The sequence below is a fragment of the Genypterus blacodes genome, unplaced genomic scaffold (assembly GCF_046128005.1).
Source record: "Genypterus blacodes isolate CSIRO-AG114 ecotype Tasmania unplaced genomic scaffold, CSIRO-AGI_Gbla_v1 ptg000033l_1, whole genome shotgun sequence".
NCBI classification, from domain to species: Eukaryota; Metazoa; Chordata; class Actinopteri; order Ophidiiformes; family Ophidiidae; genus Genypterus; species Genypterus blacodes.
In genome coordinates, this window is record NW_027466846.1 from 1,056,744 (window position 1) to 1,069,838 (window position 13,095).

Here is a 13,095-nt window from a genome sequence, read left to right on the forward strand (position 1 = left end):
TTGGTTTCACTTCAGATCATAATATAGAAATTAAAAGTATTATTTAACATGACACATCACACAAATACACACACAAACATTTGATGCTGGGTACACTATCTGAGTTTAACCCAGTGGATATAGGCACACACTGCATGAATAACAGGGTGAAGGCTATTCCCAGTGTTGGAGAATCACAGATTAGGCCACGGGATTATGCTAATCTAATTACAGAGTAAAGTAGTAAACAGAGCAATGCAAATGAAGTGACACCAGGCACACAGAACAGTCAAGAGACGTGATTAAAACAGGTGTATGTCAAGTAATGGGGTTAAGATATTATTATTAATATTAAACTACTGTCGAAGTTAATGATGTTGCTCATGTTATTCACTTAAGACATTTAAAAAATTATTTTAAACTGCAAGTATAATTTCATAGGAGCGTAAAATTCAGATTTTAGCAACACCGTAATCCAAATATCACAAAGTAATTGGATTAGAGTTGCCTCATTGACTGGATAATGTTACTCAAAACAAGTGATTTAAAGCTGAGACATATTTGACTTAACCCTTCATGCTCTGGCAGTGACCCATTTCGTTCATGTGCCTTTGCTTGTTGTGGAGCGTAAACAACTGTTATGCTTCTCGGTTCAGCTGCACTTTCGGCCTTCGGCCACTAGGTGGCAGCATAAAGCCACTCACCTCCTGCATGTTGTTCTTGGAGAAGACCTCAGGGAACTGCAGCGCTCTCACCTCAGTCAGCGTCTGGAAGAGAGGATGTAAACACCTTTCAGGAGGAGAACGCCAAGACATAATCAGCTCCTTTGTTACGGAGACAAAGGCATCCTGGGCCAATCGCTGCAGGAGAAAACAACTGTGTGTGTGTGTGTGTGTGTGTGTGTGTGTGTTGTCAAAGAAACACTACCATTAAATATGACAATAATGATTATTAATGACAATAATCATTATGTTGGCAAAACATAATGTTGAAATTGATAAATGAGCAGACAGACAGATTAAGCCCCTCATTATAAATGCATCAAGAGGATTATTAACAAAGCCAAAAATTAGATTGTGTCATTTCAATTTGAACCATCTTTATATCCATACCTATCCGTTTTAGAATGGATTTGTAGGATATATCTATTTTTATACCTCTGTGTGATTCATGTATAGATTAAGGTCAGATTCTCAGACTTTAAAACAACCTGATTGGTGATTTTGGAGTCTTACTCTTGGCTGTAATCATTCTAAAAATGTTCCCTTTCATGCTCTTGTTTTTGTGTAGTGAATCGTCATCCAAGCCAATTATGTTTCAATTTCATTCTTCATGTTTTGCATACCCTAACCCTTTTGCCTTCACTATTAATTAGACTTTCAGATTAGATTGGACAAATAACGAGTCTCAGATGACAGTGCTTATCATGCAGAAAGCAGAGTTAGTTATTTATTACTGAACAAAAACACCCGCAGGAATAAAAAAGAAGAGGGAAGGGAAAAAAATATCACAATTAAGACATCAAACACAAGTGTGTCCATGTTTCAGTTGACTCACCCTCACTCGCTCCATCTGTGTCCTGAAGGGATACAGCAGCTCAAACAGAATCAAACCCAGCGAGTAAATGTCCACTTTATGAGAGTAGGAGTTTCCAGAGAGCTGCCAGGACAGAATGGAAATGTAATATTAATAATATTCATATGAATAATATAATAACTTCAAAATTGACGAGCCGTAGAAAACTCTAGCTTGCATCTGGACTTCAGAAATGTCCAGATTGTTTGGTTTTGAAATTTGTAATTGGACATCTCCCAGTTGGAACCAAATCAAACATTCAAAACAAGAAATGGAGACTTATTTGAATGCTTTTCACTTTCTTTCATAACTTTATGGATAACCACGAAGATTGAAAAATACACATTTCCAAAACATGTCTACATGAAATGTCTCCTGCCCTTTGTCCACACGCTCCCCCTCACCTGCTCTGGGCTCATGTAGAGCTTAGTGCCGACCTGCCCGGTGTGTCGAGTAAGGAGCGGCATGGGCGTGAGAGGACTCAGCCCGTCCTCCTCTTCCTCCTGGTCCATGGCGGTCACCAGGCCAAAGTCTCCCACCTTCACCACGTCGTCCATGGTGAAGAAGATGTTGGAGGGCTGGAGGAGAAGATGGTGACGGGGTTATTAAACATGCTCCAAACATCCAACGCAGGAGGTCAGAGGGGATTACCACAGGATATACCTGTCCACGTCCTCGTCTCATGTTTCACTTCTTAGGTTGTGTGTGTGTGTGTGTGTGTGTGCTCACCTTGAGATCTCTGTGCATGAGCCCTTTGCTGTGCAGGAAGTCGACAGCCTCTGCGATCTGCAGAAAAATGTCCAGGCACTGGTTGTGCTCTCTCTGCTCTGGCAGACAGCGCTGAGCCATCCAGTCTTTCAGGTTCTCCTTCCGACAGAGCTGCATCTGGATGTACAGGTACACCTGGACACACGGAAAAGGTCAATATGCTTTATTTAAGTCATCAGAGAGGAAAACATATGAAGCCCCACATTATCTGAACATAATAGAAATGTCAACTCTTTCATATGGGTACACTCTTTGGCCAGCAGGTGTCACTGCTTCTCCAGATGGCAGATGAAGTCATGAGGAACAAAATGAAAATATTTTGTGGCTGACTAAACAAACTTCTACACCGACAGGTATTAACATTAATCCTGAACAGTTGTGTAAACAGTTTTTGAAGAACATGGCAGTACTGTGCTGTTCTCCGGTGAGGCTTCAGGTTTTGGATCTTGTATGTATGTACGAGATAAGATAGGCAAGGAAAATTTAAAATCGAAAGTGTGCCCGTGCCAGAGGAAGGAAGGAAGTGTATACACACGTTAAGACCTGCAGTATAGCACTGAGAGATAACACAACAGCCTAATCATTACTCCTAAATGAGTCTCTCCACACTACATTTACTCGGCGAATCAGGACTGAAGTCTGTTAATTAAACAACTGAGTGACTAAATGATTGACTGACCTTGGGAGACGGCTGGCTGCGCTGGGGTGGAGTTGCAGGGACAGCGAGGGTGAGGGAGGTCGGCCGAGGGGGGGACGAGGAGGGCGGGATGGATTCCTGCTGTCTGGTGTGTGAAGAAGATGAGGTGTTCCTCTCGGTTAGCGTGCCGGGACTGGCCGCGCTGGAGGCCGAGTCTGTGTCTGCGTCGGCGTCGCGGTCGCAGCCCGAGTCCTCGAACACGATGTCGAAGGAGGAGGAAGTGCAGTCGCTGGGGCCGCGCGGGGAGCAGAGCTCGAAGGAGTGTGGCGTGTCGGAGGCCTCGGGGTCGGCCTGGCTGTCCCGCTCCGACATCAGGCTGTCCTGTCCCAGCATAGGGTGGAAGGACAGGTCTCCTTCGTCGATGCTGAAACCCACGGCCCCACCTGTGCTGCCGGTGAGAAGGCCTCGCTCGTCAACAGACGTGTCCAAGGTATCTCCTCCGGTCCCGCGCACAGGCGAGGCCGAGCTGGACACCGGCACTTTGACTGAGAGCGCCTCCATGTGGTCAAGGAAGCTCATCGGCCAGTCGGTGGCACTGACGGAGAGGAAGAAATACCACCATTTACTCTCCATCTTTATATTTCAGTCACAAGCTAACCAGGTCACACACATTAGATGCCATTACACACAGTTGACATTCACAGAGTTTATCACTTGGATGAGGGCTGAGTGAAAAGATTGAACCCTTTGCATTTCAAGCATTCGTCTTACTCGGGGTGTGAAATGAGCCACACCTTCCAGATCCTCTCAGAGTAGAGGGATGCATTTCTCCGCCATCACTCCACCCACTGGCCTGGTTTGAAAACAGTGGCTTACCTGGTATCTTTTAGCCACCTCTGGTCCATCTCCTCCTGCCAGCCCTCGGGGGGGCTCTCCTGCCAGGAGTTGAAGTAGCGGATGATCCCCGGGTGCTCCAACTTGGCCAGGGCCTTCACCTCTCGCATCACCTTCTCACGGGCAACTTCCCTGGAGACGGATAAAGAACTTTAGGCTTTTTTGGCTGCCAACTTTTGCATAATTTGAGCGTCTGGACACAATTTATTAGATTATAAAGAATTAATTTTCACATAAAATTAAAAAGGAAGTCCTTCTCTGGCAGTTCAATTAAAGAAAAAGGTGATAAAGGAGGAAGTGAAGGTATTTATGTGTCTGTTCTGACCAGTACTGGCTCTTACCTGTTGGGCAGGCGAATTCTTTTGATAGCGTAATGACAGTCATCCACTTTGTTGAAGGCTTCAAACACAACGCCGAACCCCCCGCGGCCCAGGCACTGCACCGGCTCAAAGTCAGTCAGGTACCTGCAGAGATACACTTTGGTTGTCATCATCTGAGGAATCAAGAGCACTCAGGCAGCAGAGGGGAGATAGATAGATAGCTCTGACAAATGTGTTGCCATTACAAGACATTTCTAAAAACTGGTAGGGATCCAAGAAGTCAGTGTGAAGATGATCAAGGAGCTTCTTGCCGCCAAAATGTCTATTGCGAGGGGGCCAAATGTCCGTCAGCATTCACCGTGGCTTGTGAAATGGCAGGAAATCAACTCAAAGCCAGTAATAAAAGCAGAAATCAGCAGAAACAGTTTGGAGATGAAAGAAAGGATTTTAAATATGTAAAATGCAAATGTCCATTCTTTGCAAGCGTTTAGTCCATTTTAAAGAATTCTCAACTTCACCTAAAGTTTGGAAAAGTAATATTTGGAAACAAATAATTCACAAATCGTAACAGCTTGTTTAGCAGCATTGCTATAAGCCATATTGCAATCATGTCAAAAACATCCCAAAATGAGACTTTAACAGCTTATGCAGACTTTCTATTCTATAGAGACAAACTGATAAATCTTTTGGTTTAGCTGCTCTGATCGATGAGCCTCCTGAGAACCCGTTCCCCGACATTCCATTTAATATCATCTCTACCCTGTCAAAGCATCCCGCTCTGCCCCTCTAGGGGATTGAGGGCTGTCTTATTAGGCTATGTGTGGGCACATCGGATTCAGGACTTGATTCCTGATCTCCATCTGCTTCCTAATGACCGTCAACTCATAAGCGCCTCAGCTGCTGCAACAAGAGGAAACTTCTGCACAGCAAAGCAGATTATACATGGATTGTGACGGCAACTTTTAGAGGAAGGACAGGGTGATGAGTTTTTTTTTTTTTTGGGCGGATCCAAACTAGAGACTGCAGAAGTGATGAGGGGGAAATGCAGCATAATCACATCGCTGTTTGTCTTTGAGTGGGACGAGCCACATTATTCTGCTCATGAATGTAAACATGGGAATTGGATCGATCAGACAGGGACGGTTTTGGCAGCCTATACATTATGGCTATTTATCATATTTGGGCTGACTAAAATAGCAAGACAGTGCTGACAGTGATGTAAAGTAATCCTGTGACCCTGTGGCAGATGCTTCTGGGCAGGGCGGGGCCTGCGGGAGCCGTGGTCATTTTCATTTGACAGCAAACAGCTGGGATATCCAATCATGAAATACTCTGGCTCATATCTCTCTTCTCTGACTTGTCCTATCCAGGCAGACTGGAAGACCAGTGGTCACCATGGTAACAGTGCTGGTTCTGTAGCTACACCTTGAAAGAGTGAGACTTGCACGTGAGGAGAGCAACATTAGTTGCAGTTGCACAGTTCTGTAGTCGTGTAGTTCTCTTGAATCAGGCAGACAATTTACACAGGGCGTGTTGTACTTTGTGGATGTACCTGGACACGTAGTCGCTTGAACGGGTTTCCATGGAAACAGGCTCTTTGCATTCCACAACCTCAAGGTCAAACTTGCTGTCGGTCTGACACTGCGTCTCAGACTCCTTCCGTTGCTTTAAAAGACAGAGCAGTGAATAAAATATCAGTCAGGCTTAATGATCTGTGACAGGTCTGCGTTTCTTCATGAAAAAGACGTTAAACTTGTATGGCATGCTGGGTAATTTACTGAGAGACAGCTAGACTGCTCACAGCCATAGGACATGGAGGGAAATTGCACCAAGGCAAATGCAATGATGTTGAATAATAAGGTGTCATCATCAGCAATGACTTATTGCTTTAAGGAGAGACTCCTGCTCAGTTTGAAAATGAAGTTTGTGCACTTCTGTCTGACTCTCTCTCTCCTCTCTCTCTCAGATGTTTCGCTGAGAGCAGAAGCAATCCAAGGTTTGCATCGTTTATTCATGATAACAAACAGTCTTCATTTGTCAGGTGTCATCTTACCCGCACGCAGATCACGGGGGCCGGAGGGTGGAAGAACTTGCGGACTATGTAGGTGGTGGCGGCGATGCAGAAGACGATGGTGCCGAGGATCTCCTTCCACCAGGGCAGAAGGAGAACGGGGTCCTTTCTCCTGCGACCTTCAGCCCCGGCCCCGCCCCCCTTTATAAGGCTTATAGCACTGTCGCGTTTCTCACGGTAATGCTTGCTGTAGGGGAAGTAGTAGCCGTTGTCTACAGGAAGCAGAGGTACAGATCAGTCTGGGGTGTTTGGGGAAACTGCATATGAAGGAGAATTAAATGACTGTATAATGTTACTTCACATCTAACAAACTTACACCCACTATTCACAAAATCCCAGAATGAAACAAAACAGGAGTCATGGTGTAGTTAGCTTACACAGCAAGCAATACGTGGACGTGGACGTGACTCTTCTCTTACCGTATGGATACTGGAGGATGGACAGGGCTCCATTGCTGTATTCATCATGGGAGAACTTGTCATTATTTAGACACTTGTCAAATTCATCAGAGCCGACCAGGGCTGGAGTCCGAGACGGTGAATCTGTTCAAGACAGGATAAAGGAGGTCTTTGATCTTAGCTGGAAGACGGATCAAGCCAGGTGGAATAAGAAGAATCTTTGTGATATGTCACAGGGGTGGAAAGCCTTAAATCGCTGTTCAGCCACCCCCCAAAAAAAAGCTACGCCGGGTGTAACTAAGCATGTGTGGACTTACGGATTAGGGGCTTCCATTTGACAGTGGGGAGTGGAATTACATCCTTCTCCGATCCGATTGCTTTGGAGGGGAACTTTTCGGCGATCCTCACTGAGGACTGGAGGTAGAGCTGTCCCTGGAACATCCCTGACGGACCAAAGGAAGAATCAGATTGGCGAAACTTCTTGGCGCAGCTGTTCTCAGTCAAGGTTTGACTTTTTCCTCAGTATATGATGGATTATTTAGTCAAGCAGAACTTGACCTTTGTGTAATATTTACCCAGGTAAACACTGGACTGGGTGGCTCCTCGTGCCTCCTCCATGATGTCGTCATCCTCCTCCTCATCCATGTCTGTCTGTCCAGTGTCGTCAAACAGACTGATTGGTGTCACTTTACCGCCGCCCACCAGCCAGGCGGAGGCGATGGGAGTGCAGAACTACACAACACAGACACACCGGGAGTCCAAAAATGAGTTTAAATACTGTAGAAACCTAAAGTGTTGTATATAATCTCATAAACCTGGAGACTGACAGACATTAAAACAGTGACAGCTCACCTGATGCTCCCAGACCAGCTGCCCTCCAGGCTTCGTGCTGAAAGCCATGACCTTCCAATCAGGCACAGACACCTTAATAACTAGGTCCAGGTTCTGGTTCTGCTGGTTCTCCTTCTTCTCGCCGTCTTTTGGTTCCTCGCTGATGATGCGCTGACTCTCCCTCCAGGTGTCTCCGCTCGCCACTTCTCCTTCCAGGAAGTTCATTCCAGATTGTGTCTCAGGAACAAGTTTCAACTCAAAGTTTCCAACACTGAAGTTCCACCTAGGGTTGACATTGATGATAAACTGTTGAGAGACCAACTTCAACTGCAATATGTACTTAACTGATTATTAAAATACAACAAAACCCCAACCGTGTTTGTTGTTCTCATTAATTGTTTATGTCTTATAACACTACAATTTCCGAATTACACTTTACCACTAAAACAAGAGGGTGGTTGATGATAATTGTGTTTTATTTGGTCTCATTTCTTACTTGACAACATTTCATACTTAATATCCACTATCAAATTTGTTCAGTGGAAATAGTATCTTCTAGTAGTTGACGAGATGATCTTATGAAGCCATCCAGGAAAAGTCAATCAATTTTGTCTAATCTTTTTTTAAATGACTATGCAAGACCTCTTCTTAACGGATGAACTAACCAACAATGACAGTGATTGATTATCTGTGCAAAACTCACTTTTCAAGCCCCGATCTGGGCCTGACGGCTCGGACGGTCTTCTGGGTCTTCTGTAGCAGCAGCACGTCCTCACCCTCCAACTCTTCCTCCCCCCACTGGCTGCAGCCCACCGCCGAGCAAATGTACCGAAGCTGCGACAAGGAAGAGGAAGGGAAATTACAAGAGACTGTGGAGAACCCACTTTTTAAATGTACTATAAAAAGTTTACTTCATTGTCACTGACCTTGCCACTATAGGCCCCTAGACCGTAGGTAGTAAGGGATTTGCCTCCGACCAGGACTGTGTCGTCTCCAATACGGTATGATGAGTCCAGCAGGGACTCCACGCTGAAAGGCACTGCCTCCATGCTCTCCCTGTCCCGGTTCCACTGGAACAAGGCACCGTCCAGCGATGGGATGACCATTTTATCCCCAAACACCTGCACGGACAGATGGGTGTTTTTTTTTAAGTATTTGTGTGCACTGCTGATCTGCAAGACTAGTTGTGATAACACAGTTAAGATTTAGATTTAGACAGCTAACACAGTGCTTTGTGAGTGTCTTTGATATGAAGTAACTTATCAGAAGCGTTTCCCTAACATGTTTGGTCTGCTGCCTCAGCCCATGAAACAATCTGAACTCATTTTGACCTTGTTTCAAAATATTTCTTTCTATGCTCATTATTAATACATGTGACCTCCAAAGTATCCTGAATACTATTTGCCCAATCAACCATTTTCGATTCTTAGCATTCCTGTCTGATGCAACAGCTCGGATGCTCATCTACATTCCTGCCGTAACATCCAAAAAGCATTTTCAGCTCAGACAACCGCTGAAACGGTTAGAGAAAAATAAAAAAATACCTCACCCACACAGACAACATGAGCTGACACACATCCGCCCACACGGCCCCCGCACGCTTGGACTCAATCCACCGGCCTGGGACCATTACACAACCAAGAGCCTAAGTAATTAACCTGAATCTTGATGAAACTGGGCACTGACGGATAATGTAAGAGTTGAGGATGACATCATTGCAAAAACCTGAGCTTGATCCAGATTTAACCTCCAGGTCGTTCAGCTCATTAGGGAGTGAAAGGTCGTTGTTTTTGTTGTTGATTCTTTAGTGATCAAAGACAAAACTCTTAGCAAACTGGAAGCAGGCAAGGCCGGCGTAAGATGAAGATGGGGCAAAAACCAGAGACCTTCTGGTGTCTGATCCCATCTGAAGCACTGCAAGTGTGACCGGGGCAGGTTAAGCCGACATGTTCGGCGAATAATAGTAATTTTATGGTGGCTTAAAACATGCCAGGAGGGAGAAGTGTGTGTCAAAATGATTTAGTGCAGAGCAGGGCCAGGAGCAGAGGTGATGTCATCTCTTCAGAGAGGGGAGGGACAAGACGAGAGAGGAGGATAAATTTAGCCGGTGGAAGGAGGAGGGGCCACCCGATCTGACCATCACATCACACCATGCTGGCAGGCACAGGAGAGGGAGGGATGTTGGATGAGTCATCCTCCTCCTGATGCCTTAATCCATGTCTCCAATCCTGTCCAGTGTTCCAAAACCAGGTAGCCTGCATCGCTCAGCTGTCCGTCACCCTCACACACACACACACACACACACACACAGTTCTGCTCCAGTGGTTTCTGCACTGACCGATCTAACAAATGTTTCCCTCCCAAAGTCTTTGTGGTACAGAGGTCAATATTATGTTGTTGATCCAGCATTGATCATGGCCCTTGTCCCTGTAAACAATAAGAAATAAAGCTACGCCAACACCATCAGCTTATATTGGCTTATTTCAGATATATCGGGTCGGTTTATCTCTTAGTAAATAACCGTTTTATAGATTTTCTCTGAAATGTTTCTCAATTTGAGTGGAAAAAAGTTTTGTTGTATTTTTTTTTTATATATATATATATATATCTGCCATTTGTATGACTTTTAGATCAAATGTACTTTTGATCTGTAAAAAGATTCTGCTCAAGTACATGTGTGTTCAATCATAAAAACCTTAATTCAGCGACGCTCACTAAAAATTCAATTCAGTTTGGTTCCCCCTTATTTTCCTCTTCATCACAATGCCAGACATTTTAATATCGTTTCACCCGGAGCAATGTAACGTTCTCAACCTTTTGCATTTTCAACTTAAATCACCTTGAAATGACTTTATTCCCATCTCTTCTCATTTATCGCGGCTGGGGAAACTCTACACTTTCTACTGCTGTGAAACTTCGTCTAATTCAGTTCTTGATAGCTTCGGCAACTAACACAAGGCCATTGGCGCGAGCGGGTAATCGATGGAGGTTTTTCTTTATAGAACAAGGTGAAACGCTTCACAAAAGCAACACCAAACGTGCACGAGTCCTCGCTGCGTTTGAAGTGCTGGATCTGAGCTCCCGGTTCAAACCTGAAAGACTGGAGTTGTGAGCTTCGCGGCGCTCAAAGTTTCTCGCGCCGCCCTGCAGGTCGATCCGTTTTTATCTCCCTCTGTGTTCTTACTTCATTACTTTCATCATTCCCATCACATCAGCTCTTCGGGTCCTGTCTGCAACGCCTAGCGTATTAAGAACATATCTGTTGCTGACTAAGTTAATGAGGCCTTAAACATATATATCTCAGAACATCACGGTCTCAATGAGTCTGTAGAGGATTGGCGGTAGAGCGAATGATTCATCTTGATATATTTTGACAGGTCTGGTTGTCAGTCTAGCCTCAGTCTGGGGGAGAAAGAGGCTTTTTTAAACATTTGGAGAAACATGAAATAAAGATCAAAAAAAGTGCTCAAAATCCTTTAGGAAATAATGATTAATTCACAGTATTTGACTTGCATGCACATCTCCCTCATTCTCATCCTCATCCTCATCTCGCAGGTTCCCCTATGTATTGGGCCTGTTCATTTTTTCTCCCCCCCCCCATGTCTGGACACCCAGTTCTGCACTAAATATATTCAGGATCAGTCTGAGAGCAGTGCTATTTATAGTTCTATAGTTCTTCCCCCTGGTTTGTGGTCCTCGTTGGGAGTATCCGGTGGCTCGTCTTCACTGTATTAGGTCAGGCTATACAGGTGAGCGCGACGAAGATGATGATTTTTAAATGAGAGGCTTGTTTGATGGCGCTCGGAGCATCCCTCAGTCATTCAAAGGCACTGGTGCATATTTGATGTTACTAATCATGTCAGTTTATTTGTCCTTTGGGAGTGTGAGCGGTGGGAGGGGGGAGGGGCGGGGGCTGAGGTTCAAAGGGGATGGGGATGGGGGCAGCTGTTTAAGGGGTGTGTGCGCGTTTGGAGCTGCCTTGCGACTGCTCCACTTAAAGCCAGCCGACAGTGTGCGTGCTTGTGCATGTGTGTGTGTGTGTGTGTGTGTGTGTGTGTGTGTGTGTGTGTGTGTGTGTGTGTGTGTGTGTGTGAGACAAAGCTACGACAGTGAGTTTAGCTGAGGGGCTGAGCAGACGTAATAAAAAAACAATCCAGCCTAAATCAGAGCAGCCGGAGGAAAAATTGACTTTCTGCCCAAAATATTGTGTGTCTGGCCTAATTCATTTCCGTCGCCGCGCCGGGGAGACCTATTGCGTGTCACATTAGTCTCTGTGAGGCGATCAGCCGTTAGTCATTGTGTAGCAATCGATCAAATTATCTCATCATTCATTCATTCACGCCGCATGCCAGCAGAGGCAGGAGAGGGAGTGTGTGGCAAACGTATTGTGCGTCTGCGTGTATTGTCTGTTATGTGATGACATCACCCCTGGTCTTAAGGCATTACCTCACCACCCTAATCAGCCAGTGCCCACCCCCGCCACATCCCATCAGTTAAGCCCCACCCCTACACCCCCCAGCATGACTCACTCCACACTGTCAGTGATGAGCCCCCCAACACACACACACAAAATTCATGGCTTTTTAAAGTGATGGCTTCTTTTTCTGCAGACAATGCTGTTTGTGTGTGTCTGTGGCTCTACTGTCCCTCATTTCAGGAAAGCACACACACACACACACACACACACACACACACACACACACACACACACACACACACACACACACACACACACACACACACACACACACACACACACACACACACACACACACACACACACACACACACACACACAGGGTGCAGCAGGTGACTGGCTGCTTCCTCTCCGACATGTCTAGGCCAGCCAATGGCACGACAGCAGCCCCCCCAGCCTCTAATCACTGAGCAGACTGAGTCTGAGGGACCCAGAAAGCACCAATGAAACAGTTGCTAAGCGCTTAGGAAATGTTGAGGGGGGGGGGGGAGGGAGAGTTGGTGGCAGCCCCCCCACTAACACACACACACCCCTCAGGTACCATGGCAGAGTGGGTAAGGTTGCATACATGAGCATAATAAAAACACACACTTTCTCTTTCTCTCTCCTCTCTCTCTCTCACACACACACACACACACACACACACACAGGATCATAACAAGTGACATCACAACAAATCACTGAGTTCAGGGCTGACAGGCAACTCTCGCTGTTATGCTCCGTCAGCGAAATAAAACCAAACAGGTGAAAACACACAGACACACACACAGACAGACACACACACACACACACAGACACACACACAGTCAGCATTCTCTGTCAGTGCAGCGTGGAGGATGTTTTATGTTTAAGTGTTTTAATGTGTGAATTTATTGACAGTTTTTGTACAGCGCCACAAGGTAAACAGACTATTATACAGTTTGTGTTTGGCTGCAATGAAATCCAATTTTCCTTTTTTAAAACAACTTTACTTTTTACAATTTGTTGATCTTCACTTTATTTTTGGATTTTTTTTTTCATTTTCATTGAAGTGAAGCCTTTACTGTTAAAAGAATAACACGTACTGCAGTGCTGCTTTAGGTTTCCATACGGCAGTGAAATTGTGTTATTTAACACAATGGGGTAGAACTTTCCATACAAGGTCA

At 45.3% G+C, this 13,095-nt stretch overlaps 1 protein-coding gene across 1 annotated transcript in view; it reads right to left on the reverse strand.

The window, feature by feature from the left end:
- Positions 1 to 13,095, reverse strand: part of eif2ak3 (eukaryotic translation initiation factor 2-alpha kinase 3) — a 28,861-nt gene that overhangs the window by 2,482 nt on the left and 13,284 nt on the right. Inside the window, exons 3-17 of the mRNA XM_076146657.1 lie at positions 8,400 to 8,594; positions 8,177 to 8,307; positions 7,495 to 7,756; positions 7,218 to 7,374; positions 6,960 to 7,085; positions 6,664 to 6,786; positions 6,227 to 6,456; positions 5,726 to 5,838; positions 4,195 to 4,317; positions 3,836 to 3,985; positions 3,002 to 3,554; positions 2,284 to 2,457; positions 1,959 to 2,132; positions 1,537 to 1,638; positions 684 to 746 (exon numbers count right to left, since the gene is read on the reverse strand). Coding sequence (XP_076002772.1) covers positions 684 to 746; positions 1,537 to 1,638; positions 1,959 to 2,132; positions 2,284 to 2,457; positions 3,002 to 3,554; positions 3,836 to 3,985; positions 4,195 to 4,317; positions 5,726 to 5,838; positions 6,227 to 6,456; positions 6,664 to 6,786; positions 6,960 to 7,085; positions 7,218 to 7,374; positions 7,495 to 7,756; positions 8,177 to 8,307; positions 8,400 to 8,594 — 2,676 coding nt within the window. The remainder of the gene's footprint in view (positions 1 to 683; positions 747 to 1,536; positions 1,639 to 1,958; positions 2,133 to 2,283; positions 2,458 to 3,001; positions 3,555 to 3,835; positions 3,986 to 4,194; positions 4,318 to 5,725; positions 5,839 to 6,226; positions 6,457 to 6,663; positions 6,787 to 6,959; positions 7,086 to 7,217; positions 7,375 to 7,494; positions 7,757 to 8,176; positions 8,308 to 8,399; positions 8,595 to 13,095) is intronic.